The 20,967-nt window shown below is 37.5% G+C and overlaps 1 protein-coding gene across 1 annotated transcript in view; it reads right to left on the bottom strand.

Moving 5' to 3' along the window:
• RNF144B (ring finger protein 144B) overlaps positions 1-20,967 on the bottom strand; it is a 79,310-nt gene that overhangs the window by 18,952 nt on the left and 39,391 nt on the right. The window contains exons 3-4 of the mRNA XM_061195758.1: positions 17,098-17,202; positions 7,222-7,282 (exon numbers count right to left, since the gene is read on the bottom strand). Of these exons, the coding sequence (XP_061051741.1) occupies positions 7,222-7,282; positions 17,098-17,202 (166 nt within the window). The remainder of the gene's footprint in view (positions 1-7,221; positions 7,283-17,097; positions 17,203-20,967) is intronic.

The following is a 20,967-nucleotide window of genomic DNA, read 5'->3' as shown; positions in this document are numbered from 1 at the left end:
CACTGCATTTTTAATTATGCCAAAATTAATTTGCTTTCTACTATCTCAAAGAACAAAGGTCTTCTGCAGATAGTTAAAATGCAATTAAACTAAACTGATTGGAATTAACATCTGCTACAGTAAATATACCCCAACAGAGGTGGCCATCAGCAGAGGGGTTGCTCTCAAGATAGTTGATGAGAACCACAGCATTTCAAACTTGGAAACAACTTTTGAGGTTATCTCGTCTAACACTGTTATATTGAGACCAACAGAAGTTAGGAGTCTGCATAACACATGGTTAGTGAGTATGTGACGGGATCAGGCCTTTTTACTCCTAGAATACCATTATTTATGTAAAAACATAATCATGTTATTAAATAGATTTTAATCCCCCCATCACCATGGGAATTTTTTCTCTTTGAAGCAGCAAGTTTGAACGCTCCATCTCAGCAAGTCACAATCTCCTTGGAGGTGTTCAGAGAAGGTGGATTGATGCTTTGAGTAAGAATATACTGTATGAAGGAAACTGATATGATAGGTGGGGTAAGGAATTTGCCTTGATTATCAAGTTTCTATACAACTCTCTAGAATCTAGGACAATAAGGAAGGAAACACACTGAAAAAGATTTGAATTAAGATGAAAAGAAAACAGAGTGATATTATTGTGCACTCACGCCAAGACATGATCTGGATTCTGGAAGATTCTTTCTTAGTTTAGTTTAGAAAACTGGGGACAAGATTTGGGGGTGGTAGTGATGAATAACAACAAGAAGAATAACAATAATGGCAGTAATAATTTATTGAATGCACACTGTGACATACACAATATTAACTCATTTATTCTCTACAGCAGCTCTGGGACCATCATTCCATTACTATCCCCATTTCATAGATGAGGAAATGGACTTGCAGAGAGGAAGAGGAAAACACTTATGAACACTGTGCCTCTTATTCAGGTCCCTTTAGAAATCTCACCCAACCTGCTAATAAATGTCTTTTCTTGCAGACACTTCAGTTTTTCAGAGGAGAGCTGTAACATCTAGAGGGTGCTGTGTTAGGTTTAAAACTGATCAACAAAAAAGAATGGGATGGTAAAGTTGAAGAAGCGTGAAGCCAAGGAGAAAGTGTTACCATCTGAAAGCACAGAATAGCGTGGGAAGGAAACCCTTGACTTAGTCATACATTTACCACAAAACACCAGAAAATCAGGCTTAAAAAGAAAACACACACACACAGATGATAAGAATGAGCTTGTGATCAGAAACTATGAAAAGGAAGGTGACTAATGAGAGATGGGAGGTGTTAAAAAATAAAACTGAACTGATGATAAAGTCATCTAGTATCACCCAGTCTTAAAAAGTAAAAACACTAAAAGAAACCAAATAGCTACACAGGGAGCTCTGGTGAGATAAGACCTTAATAATTAGATAGAAATGATGGAGTGGGAGCATTTCACCAAGGGCAAATGCAAGAGCAAGATGAAATTTGAAGAGCCGTCTCATAAATGTTAAGGCTCAAAATGAAAGGAGGCTTTTGTAGGGACTTGCCTGGTGGCGCAGTGGTTAAGAATCTGCCTGCCAATGCAGGGGACATGGGTTCGATCCCTGGTCCAGGAAGATCCCACGTGCCGCGGAGCAACAAAGTCCGTGCACCACAACTACTGAGCCCGCGCACCTAGAGCTCGTGCTCCACAACAAGAGAAGCCACTGCAGTGAGAAGCCCACGCACCACAACGAAGAGTAGCCCCCCTCGCCCGTGCACAGCAGCGAAGACCCAACACAGCCAAAAATAAATAAATTAATTAATTAATTTAAAAAAGAAAGAAAGGAGGCTTTTGTGAAAAATGCTGAGAACAAAAGAGCTTTCAAAGAAAAATGGAACCACAGCTTGAAGCCACATCTGGAATTGCACCTGGCACACACAGATACTCAGTACATAAATAAGTACATATTGAATACATGAGTGAATACAGTAGGATTAACGGATGATAACAGGAAAATAAATTCCTATTGTATTCACTTTTTTTATGAAGGAGAACAATAATGGCATTTAAACCATTTGTAAGAGTCTCTAACCACTTGGTAATTATACAAATATCCAAGAACAGACACATTCACCCACCAAGGAATTGAAGCAACTTGCAGTTACAGTAAGTAAAAAGGATCACGAAAATTAGAAAAATCTCTTAAGGACTAGAGATGCATAATCTTAACCCAGCTTTCCAAAAAACTAATTTGAAAAAGTAGGTTCTGGAAACAAGAGACAAACAAAATTCTAGTCTTAATAATCAGACATGTGCTTTGAGAACCAGAAGAAAGTAAAGCAATAATCACTAACACATGCCAAACTCAGTATTCCCTTTTCTTTGTTAATATTGGAAGACAGACACAGAAAACCCACAAACACAGCAGTAGCCAATGGAAAAATCACAGATGGATGAAAAGTGGATTCACAGAATAACCAATCAATGCCAAGTGACACTTCTCCGCTTTGTGTAAACAGAGTGGTGATTTGGGACCATTTCTGTTCAAAAGATTTTCCCCACAAAGATGCAGATGAAAACAAAGACACAGAAGACAAGCTAATCATATATGTAACATAATGTAGAAGAAAACTAAAACACTGGATGACAAACTAAAAACTAAAAAAGAACTTGGTAGGCAATAAGAATTGGACAAAACTAATGATAATGTTTCTTACTAAGATATAGAGCTGCCACTAATCTGATTCTACATTTTTTTCAGAGTAAAAACAATCTCTCCAATTCTATCTGAGTCCAGCCAATGAGTTTTAGTTTCCACCAGTTAGTCATTTAACCCATTCATAATATTAGTATTTAATACATCTCAAGATCCCCTCTTAAAGAGTTCCACATAAAATATTTTCATGACATAGACCTCAAAGTCACCTAGCTGGTAAGTGTTGAGTTAGAGGTGAATATGAAGTCTATTATGTAAAACGGAGGTATACAATTTAGATAAAGATTATCCCTATCAAGTAAACTGCATTTACTTAATTCTTACTTGGAATTAAGAATTATTCTTACTTGGAATGTTATTAAACTTATTCTTACTTGGAATGTCTATTTTCTAATAATAATTATTTATAATGGATGCTGAGGAAGAATTACATGAGTACAAATTGCCTTCCAAAATCACCTAAGATCAAAACGTCTCTGGGTCTCAGTTTCCTTTTTTATAAAATGAGGAAGTTGAACCAAATCATCATCAGATTTAACAAACTTCCAAATTTAAAATACTTCCATACGGGACTACCCTGGTGGTGCAGTGGTTAAGAATCCGCTTGCCAATGCAGGGGACACGGGTTTGAGCCCTGGTCCAGGAAGATCCCACATGCCACGGGGCAACTAAGCCCATGTGCCACAACTACTGAGCCTGCGCTCTAGAGCCCGCGAGCCACAGCAACTGAGCCCACGCGCCGCAACTACTGATGCCCATGCGCTCTAGGGCCCACGTGCCGTGCCTAGAGCCCGCGTGCTGCAACTACTGAAGCCTGCGCGCCTAGAGCCCGTGCTCTGCAACAAGAGAAGCCACCACAATGAGAAGCCTGCGCACCACAACAGAGAGTAGCCTCCACTCGCCACAACTAGAGAAAGCCCACGTGCAGCAACAAAGACCCAATGCAGCCAAAAAAAATTTTTTTAATAAAAAATAAATTAAAAAATACTTCCATCCTTTACAATAGTATAAATGTCTAATTAAATTACAGAGTTTTACAGTTTGGCAGTTCCTCAAAAACTAAGCATAGAATTGCCGTATGACCCAGCAATTCCACTGCTAGCTACATACCCAAAAGAATTGAAAGCAGGGATTGTACCCCGATGTTCACTGTAGCATTATTTGCAATAGCCAAAAGGTGGAAACAAGCCAAGTGTCCATCAACAGATGAATGGATAAACAAAATGTGGTATATGTACACAATGGAATATTATTTAGCCATAAAAAGAAGTTCTGATCCATGCTACAACGTGGATGAACCTTCAAAACATTATACTAAGTGAAATAAGCCAGACACAAAAGGAAAATACTGTATGATTCCACTTATATGAAATGTCTAGACTGTGCAAATTCACAGAACAGAAAGTAGATTAGAGGTTATCAGGGACTGGGAGAAGAGGGGAATGGGAAATTATTGTTGAATTGTTACAGGGTTTCTGCTTGGGGTGATAAAAGTTTAGCAAGTGGATGGCGGTGATGGCTGCACAACACTGTCAATGTTCTTATTGCCGTTGAATTGTACACCTCAGATGGTGAAGTGGTAAATTTTATGTTGTATTTATTTTAAAATAAAAAATAAAAAATTATAGAATTCAAAAAATTTTATAGATGAGGAAGCTTGGACACACCTATGTGGTCCTAGGCAAGTCTCAATCTCTCCAATTTTCAGTTTCTTCATCTATAAAATATGAATAATAAAATCAGTTGTCAATTCATGGGATCTGTATGGGGCATCTGCCTAGAACTTGCGAGAAAAAATAAATTCCATGTATGAGTAAAACTATTTGATCTATAATGCACCAGAGATATGGAAGACCACCTATAAAAAAGACTGACTCCAAAACCTGCTTAACTTGTAACCAGACTGAATATATTATCACATCTAATGAAGAAATAAGCCAGTCAGAAGTAGGGTTGAAAACAAGAACCTCGAAAAGTCCAAGTCACAAGGCAAAGTGTGGTAGCATCTATCCAAGCACTATCCGGGGCAGAGTAAGAGTCCTGGCCAATAATCTTCCATGTGCATCTTGCATATGACAAGGCTATTCCTATTGGAAAGATGGATATGGCACTTACCTGCATATTACTAAGCCAAAGAAGCCAATCTGAGAAGGCTACATACTGTTTGATTGCAATTACATAACATTCTGGAAAGGGCAAAATTATGAAGACGGTAAAAAGATCAGTGGTTGCCAGGGGTTAAGGGGGAGGAAGGGACAAACAGGCAGAGCACAGAGGATTTTCAGGGCAGTGAAACTACTCTGTATGATACTGTATTGGTAGATACATATCATCATAAATTTTTCCAAACTCACAGAATGTACCATACCAAAAAAAAATGGATGTGGCCAATTAATTTCAAGTGTTCTAATCCCATTGACAACAAGACAATCATAACATGTATTTCAATATGAGGATATCTCCTAGAGACTGTTATGATTATCTCATCTTAGAAAAAAGGGAATAGAAGCAGAACATTGAATGTACTTAGTTATTAGCACTTTTATTACCAACAACTTAATATTTTGAACACTGAGACACAGGAAGTACTCAAGGAAGTGTTTTACATGTATTAATTCATTTAATCCTCATCTGAACCCCGTGGTATAGGGACTATTAATGTCCACATTTTACAGGTGAAAAATTGAGGTACAGAAATTAAGGTCACACAGCTAGTAAGGAGTGAAGCCTGCATTCCCACACAGGCTCTTAGCCACTATTTTTAGAATACACTAAAAATTTATATTCATCAGTGAGAACCAACTCACAGAAAGTTTTAATTCCTGGTACTATTAGAATCTATCTAATTAATTGCAAAAGACATTTTATTTAATAAAATGTTTGTAAACAATGAGGAATAAGGCCTGCTACTGACAAGGTGGGGCAATGGGTGGGTGGGGAGGAGGTCGATGGTCTGGAGGAGAGATGCATCTGGGGCAAGGGAACCCTATAAATGGGCTGAGCCCTGGTTACTGAGTGGGACTGGTAAGATTGACAGGTCTCACTATTTAAGAAGTCTGAAAATCCAACCTAACTCCTTTGACTTTCTCCAGGTAAGATCCCTCAAATCGTGGCACTGCTACCAGCCACACCCATCCACAGGGTTAATGCCTATGTTCCAGCAGTAATTTATTTTTATAATGGAGGATATAGGGATGATAAAGTGGGAAAATGGCAGGGCAGATGTTTGATACCCTTCATCAGCATCTGATGTTATGATGCTCAACCTCATCAGCCCATGTGGATGGATTAGGGAGGGCCAGTATAAACTATCCCATCATTAATTCCTCTAGTTAGCTCAGAATCTACACAGGACAGTGTAGATGGTGTATCAGGCTATGTCTTCATCCATTAAACCTAAAATTCATTTGACTCTTCTGGTTTTGATTCTATGTTCGACAACATCCTTTTTGCATCTTCCTATAGGGCAAAAATGTAATTCAAGTAATGTAGTCCAAGAATTTTTAAATAAATTCCATATATCAGTCTTATAAATTTAGTTAAATGATATACCCATGAGAGATGAATCTGCTTTTGGCTTGCTGAAAAAAAATAAGCCTATGGACTGAACCAAACTTTGGTCAAAGGTAGTGAATGCCATCCTGTGACTCTCCTGCAAATATTCCTATTCTTACCCCCTTTATGCGCCACATGCTCTTCTTTCTTTTTTCATGTAAGAATTATCTGTCAGGGTAATTGCAAAAACTAAATGAGATAAATTGTTTATCAAATTTACTGGCACATTAAAAAAAAAAGTTCATTTCTTCCCCTACCCTCTTACCTCTAGACTTTATTAATCCAGATTAAAAAGCTAGCAATCAGAAAACTGTACATTCATGCTAGATTAGAGTTTATTTTATATACTAAACGAGGCCTATGAGTTCCAGGGGAAACAATTTTCTTCTACTTCTCAGATATGGAAAAGTACACCAAAAAATAATTCCTACAGATAAAAAGGCAGTACAAATAGAAAAGCTATATACATTACCCCAAGTCTAAAGTCAGAAAGAAAATTAGTCCAATACATTGGAAATAGCATTAGAATGATTACTCAGCCGTCACTATGATTGAACAAGAACAAACGGTGACTACTACAATGAGCAGTGAAAATGTTTGGGTGGATGAATGTTTTGAAGTGATCTTCAAGAGCAGGGAAAATGGTGGTAAAACCCATTTTGACGGTCACTTTCTTTGTCGTACTGTTATTGTGAAACTACCCAACTTTTGCAGAACTTCTCTCACGTGAGCCCAATTAAAAATACAAAACAACCAACATAAGGAAAGTTCTGTTTCCTGCCAGTCTGCATTTTTTTTTTTTTTTCCTGGCTGTGGCTGAGAAAGTTGAAATTTTATGTTGCAATTACCGTTTGTCTTTTTCTGAGTACCCTGGTGGCTTTTCTGACAGCTCACAGCTGCCTTAATCTTCCACACAGGTTAGTGTAAAGAGGACACATGTAAAACCACATTCACCATCAGGATAAAAAGAAGAGTGTGTACATACCTCGTTCAGATTTTAACCGCTGATAAAGCTGAAACTGATCCACAGATACCAAACAGGCAATCTGAAACCAGAGACATTTAAAAGATGAGATTTCAGTCATCACAGAGCCCTGAGTTACCAGTCTTTTTATAATCCCTTTTTCTTGTTTGGCTTACTATATCCTCTCTATACCAGCTATCCACAAACTTCTTTTTCCTTATACTGTTCATGCAGTAACAGAAGCAGCAATTCCCAAATCATCCCCAGTCCTCCGCCATGGCTAGGATTCGCTGCTCAAGGCATCAGTTACAGAACTCAGTGATCACCTCCTGTTCTTTCATCAGCATCTAACAAGACCAGACAACCAAATTTTTGGACTTCCCAAATTATCTGTGCACGTATACAAATGATGCTCCTCTTCTCTTTTAAGACATTTTTAAAAGATTATAGTCTTTAAACAAAGTCTTTAAAGACTTTAAACAAAGTCTTTAAACAAAAACTTTAAACAAAGTTTTTAAAGTCTTTAAAGACATCATTCTTTAAACAAAGCCTGAAGATTCAAGTGTAGGGAGTGGCTGGGGTGACTAACAACAAAAAAAGATTATAGTTCTAATCTAAGAACTAAGACTAAGTTAAGAAAAGCTAAGACTAAGATCAGGTAGATACTGTCTCAGGAATAATGAGAACTTCATTAATCACCTAGGAAAGAGTACTTTCTAAGCAACAGAAAAATAATTTCTTCTGACGAAAATCACCTCACGGGGCCTTTGGTGATCATTCATTGCCATCCATGCCCCGGTAGAAAAGAAATGCCTGACATATTTCTTGTGGCTAGACTCCCACTTCCATTTCAGATGCCACTAGGAAAAAACACTGATTCACATCTAACTAAATGACATTTCAAATTAATAATTTTTAAATTGCATTTCAAAGGCAGATGCAGGAAAAGCTAACTGCTCTTAAACTGGCATTCTAAAAATAATAATTCCACTGACGTCAACATATAAATATATTGACATTGCTTAAAAGACCTATAACTGAGAAAATCAAAGGACTTTAGATTAGGTTTTCAGACATTCAGCAAGTTGATAAAGGACACAGTCTTAGCCTTGGCAATTCCAGCTGTAAAACATGACATATTTTTGGTATAAAATATATCTAGATGAAAGTTCTTGCAACTAATGGAAGGAAGTCTGCTTTGAGAAAACCCTTAAAAATGAGGCATCTAAAATGGTATTTAACAAATATATTTTAAAAGGGAATGAAAACCTAATTCTCCTCCTCACAAAAAAATTCAACTTGTTTATTTTGCAAATGAATTAAACTAAGTTAGCTAAAATGTATGAAGAACCACAAAACGGGCAAGTTCAGTCTTCTATGTGCCAAGTAAAATCTCCTAAAACGTAAATTTAATTATAACATTTTTTCCAGTTGGGGGGAAAATGTTGCATTTTCATCTGGCACCTTAAATAAAAGCTCCTTAGCAATCACTGGAAAAAAAAATGATGGTTAATTTTACATGATGCGTATTTTACCATAATTTTTTAAAAAGTATGGTTAGGCTTTTCTCATACTGAAAGCCAGTTTTGTTTCATCTGTTATAATACTATCTGGACATCTTTCCTGAAAGACAAAGGTGTCTCAATAAAATGCAGAGTTGGAGACAGAAGGTACAGGCTCGTGAAGAGATCGGAGGCATTAAGAATCAGAGTATAATTCTTGACTTAGTCACTGATTCACTGCAGGTGGAGGACAAATAATCTAATATTACATTAACTTTTGGGCCAAAAGTACTTGGGGAATGATGTCATCTGGGCCCGAGAGACCTCAGTGATATTCTAGAAATCTATTTTTAACAACACGCCACCCCCCCAAAAGAAGCTACTTGAGGTCTTTGATTCTATGGGACAGTCTTGTACTCTAACTGCCACCACCTAAAATAGTTTCTGGACTGATGAAGACCTTCTTCAAACCCCTGAAAGGCAACCCCTAAAAACTATGATTTTTTTCAATGACAAGCAATTTATATAACAGCTAAGTCCAACAGAGTTGATGGAAGACAAAGCAAACAGGAGATATTTTAGACACAGATGAAATTCTAATGAGAAAAATGACAGAAATGAATGCAGTAAAAAAAAGTCAACAATGATAGTGATGAAAGTTAATTTTAAATTAGAAAGATAAATTTCATCTGAGGACACATTACTGCCAACAGGGAAGTCAGAGGTCTCTAACTTTTTTGTCTCTTACTCTACCTTGTATCTCCTATTTATTATTTTATAGCTCAAAGGTTTGTATGGAATTAGGTCTTAATATGGTATATCAATTTTTCTACTGAAATGTGTGATCACAAAAAGTTAGTTCCATCACTTCTCACTCTGTTTGATCCTTTTGGAATAAAGTTAACACAAAACACACCAGTCTATTCTCCAGCCCCTACCTCCTGGACTTCTTTTCCATATACCCATTGAGAGTCTATTACAGGCAAAGCAATTGGCTGGAAGCTTGGGATACAAAAGAGGAAGGAGATACCAAAGCTGCCTTCAAGAAACTTAAGTTACTCAGGAGGCAATATGTACACATAAGTTTAGAAAAAGATCTATTCCTTGATCTTATCATTTTTTAGATTTCATAGATTAGAGGTAATTTTCTGAAATATTTTTATATACTTTGACTTTAGAAGAGAGAAAGCTGAACCCAGTTTAAAAAAAAAAAAAAAAAAAAAAAAGCTGATCCAGAGTATTAAATTCCTGGTTCCGTTGCTATTTAGAGCTAAGTCACTATTGCTCAAGGTCTTTACAATTATAAAATTAAAATAAATGTGTTAGGATGATTACTGAAGGTTCAATCAGGCCACAGGTTAAGGGGCTACTGCTTAGAAAAAAGAAACAAATCAAAAGGACACTAAGATTGATTGCAAAACTGAAAATCCTAGAGAATAATAAAAGATTATATATAATGAGGTGTCTTATGTATTCAATTATCCTCTTCCTGCCAACAAACAAATTCCAAATCATTCAAAACCACACCAAGACATTCCTTTTAAACCTTTTTATTTTGAAATAATTTTAGACTTACAAAAAGTTGCAAAAAATTGTATAAATTTCCTAAACGCCATTCCCCCAACTTCTTCTAATGGGAACACCTTACATAACCATAGTTAATTATTAAAATAATAAAATTTACATTGATACAAAATAATTAATCTGTAGGCCATATTCAAACTTCACAAATTGTCCCACTAATGTCTTTTTTTTTCTTCAGTCCAAGATCCAATTCAGGATACCACCTTGCATTTAGTTGCCACGTCTCCTTAGCCTTCTCCAGTCTATGGAAGTTCCTCAGTCTGTTTTTGGCTCTTATGACCTTGACATGTTTGAAGAGTCCAGGCCACTTATTTTGCACAATGTTCTCCAATGTGGGTTTGTCTGATGCCTTCTCATGATTAGGTTGAGGTTGTGCATTTTTAGCAAGAATATCACAGAAGTGATGTTGTGTCATCAGGAGATACATGAGGACAACCTGTCTCATTACTGTCGATGTTAACTTTTTAACTTGATTAAGGTGATATCTGCCAGATTTCTCTACCCTTTGTAACCAGCAAGTATCTTGTAGTGAGATATTTTGAGATTCTGCAAATACACTGTTTTTCATCATACGTTTTCCCACTAACTTTTGTATCTATCAATAATTCTTGCCTATAATAATTATCACTGTGTTATTTGCTTAATAATGATTTTCTATTTCCATCATTCATTTCTGCATTTATTAATTAGAATTCTATTATAAGTAAGAGTTGTCCCTTATCCCTCATGTATTTGTTTATTCATTTATTTATTTAGGTCGATATAGACTAACAAGACTTATTTTATTCAGTGAGTTCTAATCCATTACTAACCAGACTCATATTCAAACAACAGAAACAAAAATTTCTAAGTATTTTCTCAACTACTGAGAGAACACCCCCCCTCAAATCAACTACTAAAAAATCCTGAACTTGATTTAAAGTGATTTTTCGTTATTTCTCCTTTGAAATTTGTACTAATCTACCTGTTAAACAAAAATTTTCCTCTCCTCCTATCCAAAGACCACGTTTTCTCCTCATCACTATTGAAACTTTCCAAAAAGAAAAAAATTTTTCATTCAAAGAGAAGGCAAATTCAGTTTCATTTTAATAGAACAAAAACAATAATATCAGAATAATAACAACAAAAGGCTACTAATTACCTGCAATCACTGTCTTTTTTGTTGTTTTTGTTAAAAATGAACCTGGGGGTATTTATTCAATACCCAGTTCCTACTCTGATGAAAGTCTTCACTTTTTCACCCTGCTCCACCTATAGCAGAGCATAGGCAGGGAATTCAGAATATATGTATATGTGGGGTGCTGGAACTATTATATATAACAGTTAATTGGATATAGCTAAAATCCACAAATCAGAAGAAACAAAAAGGCACACCCTTGTGGACCATTACTAACTATGACCATAATATTTGAGCAGACATCACCACCTACATTGACACTAACCCTACAAAAACCAAAGGAAAAGAAAGAGCTTACAGGGAAGCCTGCTTGCCAGAGAAGCATTAATGCTAAGAGTACAGTGTGTTCTCATTATATTGATAAATACAATATATGCTGTCTTTTAGTTAGAAAAATAAAATGGTTAAAACACAAAAGCTAGGGATTGGCTTTCATGTATGTACTACCCATCAAGGTCTGGAAAGCCAGGACAGAAGAGGGAAAAAATAGGCTGGACTTTACTTAGGTTTGACCCTTTAAGTCATACTTCTGCTATGGTTGCTCTTAAAAATTAAAGGAACAGGCTGAACATAGAATACAAAAGATCAGTAGATCTGGAGATGAAATTGACCACAGAAATTGATCATTACAGCATGTCAAGGTTTTGGCAATTTTTGAAGGGCTGCAACTTGCAAAAATACTGGTAAGAGAAATAGTACTGGCCTTATGGATAAGTGCCCTATCCCACTAACACAGAAACTAAGAATGTTTCCTATCACAACCCAGAAAATAAGAACTGGCCCATCCACCCATTCATCTGACTGTAATAAACCAAGCTCACACTAGCTATCAAATCCTAGCTGAAAAAACAAGAGGGCATCATTGTCTGAGAGCCGGAAGGTAGGGCTCATTGGGGAAGCAAAAGATGGATGAGACCTGGAATTCCAGGGCCAGGAATCTTTCAGAAAGGGCTGCTTTTGCTCTTTTTCCACCTGTTCTGCAGAGGCCTCAGTACATCTTCCCACATCATCCCCCGCCTCTCTCCCTCTGCCCATCAATGAGTAAAAGGGATATGCCCACGTGCACATCCACGTGACACATTCACCCCACCGCTGCTGAGTCTTCTTATATTTGCCTTTACTTAAAGGACAAGCTTAGAAACATTACTCTCCACTTATATGCAGTTTTAAAAAAATTTATATAGCCATACCTTTTTTTTTTAAATTAATTAATTAATTTATTTTTGGCTGCATTGGGTCCTCGCTGCTGTGTGCAGGCCCTCAAACAACATTTTAAATATGTTTTAAATATGTTCTAAGACAAAATTCAGCTTGGAATCTCAAAAACGTCTATTAACTCCAGCATGGCAGATTCCTTTATCCTGTGCCACCCCAAAGTTTTATTCTTCTCCAGCCAACAGGGATCACAGCCAAAGGTTGTTTATAGACATGCTCAGTCCCTTCCCATTCAGGTCCTTAAACTACAAGAACATCGATATGGCCATTTGCCTGGGCATCCTCATTTTTCCTCTGCCCCAGCTTCATACTCAGATAATGGGGAGAAAAAGGAGTTAAATGAAAAGATGGCAAGTGGAGACAGTGCTAAAGGGTAATTTGGGGGGAACAACTGGATCTCTTATAATTCCAGCAGCCTTTACATAAACCACCCTAAACAAACACGTGATATGAGTAAAAACTGTGTTTATTTTGCAAATATAACTTCAAATTTCTTGGCACTCCACTCCTCCATCCCCCCATCCCAGTCCTTCCACAGTGCCCCACCCTAAATCCCTTCCTATAGCAATTCTGGAGCCCCCGTTCTTGACAAGAACAGCTGCACCCATTCATCCTCTAGGTGCGCGCTGTGGCACCAGCAGTAAAGGCAGGTCGTGTCAGTGCGCCAGGACTTGGAAGGAGGATTGGTGGGTGAGAAGCTGTTCCCTGCCATCCACTGCCAGCTGGCAAGGGGTAGAAGTTCAACTTCTCAGGCCGTGTAATGGTAGGTATGTGCTCCACTTAAAATTTTTTTTTTAAATATGTATTTTTAAAATTTATTTTTGGCTGCGTTGGGTTTTCATTGCTGCGTGCGGGTTTTCTCTAGTTGCAGCGAGTGGGAGCTACTCTTCGTTGCAGTGCATGGGCTCTAGGGTGCGCGGGCTTCAGTAGTTGTGGCGCGTGGGCTCAGTAGTTGTAGCTCTCGGGCTCTAGAGCGCAGGCTCAGTAGTTGTGGCACACAGGCTTAGTTGCTCCGCGGCATGTGGGATCTTGCCAGGCCAGGGATTGAACCCGTGTCGCTTGCACTGGCAGGCGGATTCTTAACCACTGCGCCACAAGGGAAGTCCCTCGCCACTCAAATTTGACATGGCCTAGACAAATGGGTCAGGTTCTCCCTGTAGTGGTATGTTACTTCCCTAACACAGTAAGGAAACTGCTTAAATGAGTCATCACCTTTTTAACAGGGCTACTAACTTCAAGCAAAGGTCTTGCCTGAAGAAATGCTATCAGAACCAACCATCTGTGTCCTGCCTTTCATAATTCCATGTTGGACAAGATTCCTGGATCAAGTGCATTCGAAACGCTGCTGAGCAACAGCTGAAAGTACCAGATGACGCAAGAAAGGTTTTCCTTTTCCCCGGGTCCCAGTAATTGCGCCTCTAGGACACAAGTCCTCCAGTCACTGACTCCCGCCAGCTTCCATGACATTGAAGGGAAGCTGCCTTTTCTGCTGTTTCTTACGTAAGCACTATTTGGGTTGGGCATTGAATGCTTTGCTGATGAAGCTGCTCCTGATAAATAGAAGTGAAGGGGCAGAGCCACAACTGAGCCAATTTGGAAGCATTACAGCTTGCAGGAGACACACATATGAAGCACAGTCAACTTTGTGAGCTAGACCTACATAGGAAAGCATTCAGAGGAAAGAGCTTAAATTCCTGGTGTCCTCTGAAGATGAAAAATTTTATACTTACATGCATTTTGTAAGACAATGAACGGTGAAGAACCATATATTGTACTATAAATAGCTGCAGCACAAAGGGAACCTCAGCCTTAACCAGAATTATTCTTAACAAGCAAAGTATATTTATGTGTTACCTATAAAAATAAACACTTTTTTAAATGACGGAAGAAGCAGTCATAGAGACAGAATCCAGTCAAGCACAATGTGGATAAGCCCCATTGGTGGCTGTCAAAGCCACCAATAGCTCCATTATAACCTACTCATTTCTCAGTTCAAAAATGAGAGACAATCACTACCACCACATTTTTTTACTCTGAAAAAAAAAATAGGGCAAGTTAATTAAGAACATTTGATTACTGTAATTCACGCCCATCTTCAGTCAGGCTCTTAGCCAGACCTATGAGTACAGAAATGGTCCTTTAATGTCCTGGAGTGTCTCTTACTTACCTAATGGGAAACAGACTTTGGAGAATGTAAGAAGTACCATAGTTTAGTTTGGAGTATGTTTTCGTTCTGTTTTTCAAATATCCTTTTGTCATTTTTAAGAGCCATTATGGGTTTATTTGCTTTTAATGCAGCCTAAAAGTAAAATTGTTTTTAGAGTAAAGCTGGGTAAATGGAATCAGCACTAGGGAAGTGTGAATGAGCATGTGAACAGAGGGAAAAGAAAGGATTAAGAAGAAGAGAACTATGGGGGAAGATGACCAGGGAATGTCTATACTAAGAAAACCAGAAAAGTTAGACTCTGTTCTAGAGATCTCTCAGACAAACCATGGCCTGTCTTCATTCATCTGTACAACATTAGCCCTAACACTTGATATCCAAAGTGTCAATGGCTAATGGTTACCATTCATTCAAAGTCTAGAACGCCACTATGTAATGAGCTTTCTGCAAAGATGGAAATGTTCTGTTCTGTGCCGTCTAACCTGCTAGCTACTAGCCACATGTAGCTACTGAGTACTTAAAATGTGATCAGTGCAAACAAAGGAATGAATCTCTAATTTTAATTTTAGTTAGATGTAAATAGACACCTGTAGGCTTATCTAGAAGAGAGACTGGGATTAATTTCAAAGGCTTGTTTAGAAACGTCACTTCATTTATGTTTAATAGATTTTGCATACATGAATTAAATAAGATTCCATGGCAGACACAGCTCTTGCTGCCTGTTCCATCTCACACTTTTTGCTCTTATAATTATCTGGCTCTTTATCAGTTTAATGTCTCCCTGCTAGATCAGAAGCTCCAGGAGGACAGCACTGGGACTGTCTTATTCACCTCTCTGTCCTGGCCCGGAACAGGGCCTGGCACACTGTACACTCAGTAAAAAAAGGAAGCATACTCCCTGGAAGGCTTATGTACAGAAAGATGCTCCTGCAAATCTAGGTCTCATTTTAAAAACCACTTCCAAGTTGCACAGATCAATAGTATTCTTGGTAGATAACCTAATTTTTCCCCATTTTAATTTCCTCTACCCACTACTCACACAAAAGTAAACATTTCTCAACACAGGATGTACATATTCAATATTGCCTTTTTATTTTAAAAATTCAATTTATTTCATGATTTTCCTAAAATGAACAACTTCTAAACCATTATGTATTCCTTTTATTCTTCCCCCCAAAACACTTCAAGCTCAATTGTACCACTTACCCGATATTTCATAAGCTAAACACAGGGCGCCCAGATGCAGATTGGTTAAAAATGGGCTATAACATCTTTCTGACTGCTTTGCTTACAAAGCAAAGGATATATATGTAAAGCATATATATTTGTATACAAAGCATATGTGTGTGTATGTATCATGTTTACATACACATATTCATACACACACAGGCACATATACACATACATACATATCCACACACCTATATATCTACACACATATATGCACTCTATTGGGCTTTCAATTGTCAAGTCCTTTATCATGCATTCTATTTATCTACCTAGTTCTACTCTTAAAGCCATGTAATTTGTCAGAAAGAACTGGATTGGAATTCTAGCTCTTCTGCTTTTTAGATATGCACTCTTAGGCAAATTACTTAGACACTCTGGGCTTCAGTTTTATAAGTTTGTTGAAAGGATTAGATGGTATACTGGCTAAGAAAGCAACTACATGAACACAGACAAGATTTAAAGTGAGCAGGGCCTGAAGGTTAAAAGCAGATTTAAGGGCAAGCTACTAATCAGGGATTGAAAAAACAAAGGAAAGAGATACATCACAGTCTTAATACAGTGGGAGAAGAACTCACTCAAAAAAGACATTTCTATGCCTGATAAATATTGAATGAAAGGCCTTTCTCTGCTCTTTGGAAATGGTTCAACTCAGGCTACCTTTGCAGAATCACAATAATTTATATTATCTATAACTGTGGCTAATCTGTCACCTGTTTATCTGACTATTAAGATAAGGCCACTGACTATTCAGCCTCCAAACCTCACATTTGGTAAATTTCTAGCACCTTAGCCTATTCTAGAGCTTCTTCAACACTCAGAGGGCATTTAGAAATAAAACCAAAGTAAATAACAGCTTTAACAGTTTCTATAAAGAATCCAAGGTATGTAGCAATAAAGTACTCCTTTAAAAAGTTAACCTCTGTATTTTGTTTCTAGACTCCCTGGCAGAGAAGTACATAAAGAGTCAAGATCCTAGGAAATCATGTCAACAGGAAAGAGGGAAAAATCAGTGCAGTCATCCATACCTCAGCTTCCTGTAGGGTCCCGTGGTTTAGGCACACCATGTCTGGGCAAGTGATGGGAGACCCACATCCTTCTCGGATTGCCAGCTGCATGTACTGTTTCAGACACTAGGAGTTAAGAAGAAAAAAGACAGATAATTACCCACCACATTACAGAAGCACCAAGGTTATATAACCACCACTGCCTCTTCTTCCTTAATTGGCAGACCTGGGGCTCTTGTACTCAGGAAACATAAGTTATCATGAGTGTGAATACTAAGAGCTATCACTCTGGAAAGAATGCAGAGACAGGTAATTAATTATGTATGACTTCATCCTAAGAATACTGAGTTTATCCAAGGCAACAAGTCAATGCCTGTATGCTCACACATTTTATCCACCATAGATTGGGAAAAGGAGAAATGTTCTTTTGCACTAATGGCAAAAGCCTTCTTTGTACTTTTTTTTTTTTTAAGTTACATGACTTCCCGGTTCCATTTTTACCCAGTGGTCCTCTCCCTCAAAATTTGCCAGGAAGTAGAACTCTGTGACCCTCGTGCTGAGCTTGCCCATCAGAATCAAAATAAGATTAAGGCACTGGCTCACCTATGAATACTCTCAATAGCAAATACACCTGGAAGAAGAAGTGTCAAAGACAATTTGGAAGAATGAGACCTTCCCAGAACTATAGGCCTTGGTAGATGCTATGATGAGGAAGTTTGAGGAGAACCCGGGGAGAGAAAAAATTAGATAGGAGATAAGAAATCCAGAGAGAAGAAGTAGAACACCGTAGACAAACTTCGTCTACTCATTGCCTGTTGCATGTGGATCTTGGGCACTGGGTGGAGAAGTGAGTCAGATTGAAAAGGAACTGAGAGCATTATGAAGACCTCTGACCCCTCCCTTCTTCCTTCCAACCCATCCCCACAGGCCCACAGGGAATTAAAAGGCATAGTTCCGGGAGATCAAACTCTTAAGAAATTCAAAACCTGGCTCCTCAATTTCTACTAATTTGCTTATAATTGGTGAGCTCTTTTCTATATGCATGATGAAAAAAAGTCAAGCTCAAAAGTTTGAGGAGGACACCCCCCAAAATACATAAGCGTCAATAAATTAATGACTCTTACAAAGTAATGATTAGTCATAATTTGGTTCCAATTTTTACAACTCTATACATTTATGTATCAACCTGCTACATTAAAAATACTGCTGTCACATCTTTTATAAAAGCTTAACTAGTAAATAAATCCTAATGACATAATTGTGAAATCTTTTCCTTTCATTGACCATCTTTATGCATTTTCCCTGTCTGAAAATAAAACTATCACAATTGTATTATTTCAGAAAAACAATCATGTATTTATCTGACTGAAGTTACTGTTACAATGTACTAATGAATTAATGACTAAGGCAAACCATTTAAACCATATTTTTAACTCTGTAAGTACTTAAAAATTCCCTTTTCCAAGGAGTCAGTTTTTTATCACAGAAAAAACTAGAAAATAACCTAAATATCCAAAATAGAAAAATGCGTCAATAAATTATACTAAATTCATGCAATAGAATGCTGAAGAATCAAGAAAAATATTTTCAAATGATGTTTAAAGACATGGGAAAATGCTTAAGATTTAGTATGAATTGGGGAATAAAAGATGATTTAGTGTGAATTGGGGAATAAAAGATGATTTAGTGTGAATTGGGGAATAAAGATGATTTAGTGTGAACTGGGGAATAAAAGATGATTTAGTGTGAAGTGGGGAATAAAAGACGATTTAGTGTGAACTGGGGAATAAAGGACGATTTAGTGTGAACTGGGGAATAAAGGACGATTTAGTGTGAATTGCGGAATAAAAGACGATTTAGTGTGAATTGGGGAATAAAGGATGATTTAGTGTGAATTGGCGAATAAAGGATGATTTAGTGTGAATTGGCGAATAAAAGATGATTTAGTGTGAATTGGAGAATAAAAGATGATTTAGTGTGAATTGGGGAATAAAAGATGATTTAGTGTGAATTGGGGAATAAAAGATGATTTAGTGTGAATTGGAGAATAAACAATATCTGAGAACAGAGCCCTCTTAAGTCACTCTGCCCCTACAATTGACCACGTATAGATATAATATTTTAACTTTCACTTTTTTGCTCAAGAGAAGAGTGAACAATTACTTGCTCTAGGAGTTACTACGCCAGACAAGGTCTCCAGTACGAGGAAGAATGATAAGAAAGCAGTAGCAAGGAAATGTGGGGAAGAACTTCAATGTACAGGCAAAACTCGCGAGGAACTGCAAAAGTGGCTCAAGAAAAACAGTGTCACACTAAGGGACAAATAAATGAGTAAATGATGTGAAGCCTTGTCCAGCCAGCTCTGCCCCTGAGGACCTCTCGGCCTTCCAACTGCCACACAGATTCCAGCGTTCCTGCCTTGATCTCTCCCAGCTGCCACTTGAAACTGATGCAGATAGAGTGAAAATGTATGGTCTCTAGGCTCAAAGGGAAGATATCTGAGAAGAACAAAGTGAACAGTATAATGAGCGTCAAATCCCAATATCTGGGCTCTAGCCTCAGTGCCACTCTATCAGGTGACAATGGGAACATTACCTAAACCATGACCCCGACTTGCCTCCCTTAATTTTTAAAATGGGGACAATAATACCTGTTACGGCTACTTCACAGGGTTTAAAACACTCATACGCACAAACACAAAGCTAAAATTTTGTACATGGAAGCCCTTCGGAAGTGTGCAAAATGCAGAATATTTAGTCATATTTCTACTGCATTTCACCTGGTCTCAGACTTCCAAAAACTTTGTGGAGAAATGTTAATCCTTTAGCCTTCTAAGATTATTCTTTCTCCACTCCCTTCAGGAAACCCGTTAAACCACTTGTGGTAGAGAAGCTCCATAAACAGAGCAGATATTTATAAGAGAACATCACACACACCTCTATTCAAATCTCTCTGTAGAACTATTTATTTGCATCTATAGAAAAGGCTTAGAGTTAAATAGGAACTAAAGAGACTATGTGAGTCTTTATAGGCAAAAAAATTCGTCTCAACTTATACTGCAAATTTGTAAAGCTGAAATCTAAGCTTTCCCAAGAGTTTATAATGTATGTCCTATTTGCTAATGTAATGCTCTTAGATACACTGCAACCAGGATACATAAACCCAGTGAATTTTGAAGCTTCCCACAAAGACTCTCCTGACCACAATATTATCTGACCTGTGCTTTTAGGAGAGAAGTTAGAGGTGCATACACTGACTACAGGGTCTAAGTATATGACTTTTTTTTTTTTTTTAAATTCTGAAAAACACTGGTTCAAAATAGAGATTTGTAAGTGCACGTTGCTAAGTGATGCTACAGCACAGGTACTTGACACTCCCTCACTGCAGGCATGCATTTCTATTCAAAGGCAAAGAGGGAAAACAACCAGCCCATGTTACTGAATTTTCAAGTAACTTAGGTTCATTATATGTCTTCTATTAGCTTTCACAAAAATTTAATCTCAAACCCTCCCTCTCTTCTTTAGTACCTCTGGCTAAAGCACAAAAGAACCATAAGCATTCACACGAACCCCTGTGCACGTTACACAAACTAAACCTACGTACAATGGTTAACAATTCTGGGAGAAATGGCATCTAGCTTGTAAATAAAGACAGAGAAACACAGAAAGAGAAAAAAGAAAACTACCGTCATTTAGTCACATTAAAAAAGAATCACATTCCATTAAACAACAGCATTAAACAAATGCCTATGCAATTTTCATAACAGCTAACAAATTCTAAGGGAAATGTTTCAAAAACTGAACTTTTCAAAAATCTTTCCTTTTCACATCTTTATTGGAGTATAAATGCTTTACAATGTTGTGTTAATTTCTGCTGTACAACAAAGGGAAT

Source organism: Eubalaena glacialis, chromosome 7 (assembly GCF_028564815.1).
Source record: "Eubalaena glacialis isolate mEubGla1 chromosome 7, mEubGla1.1.hap2.+ XY, whole genome shotgun sequence".
In the NCBI taxonomy this organism is placed as follows: Eukaryota; Metazoa; Chordata; class Mammalia; order Artiodactyla; family Balaenidae; genus Eubalaena; species Eubalaena glacialis.
Note: the sequence above shows the minus strand (reverse complement) of the source record. Positions and strands in the feature narration are given on the sequence as shown.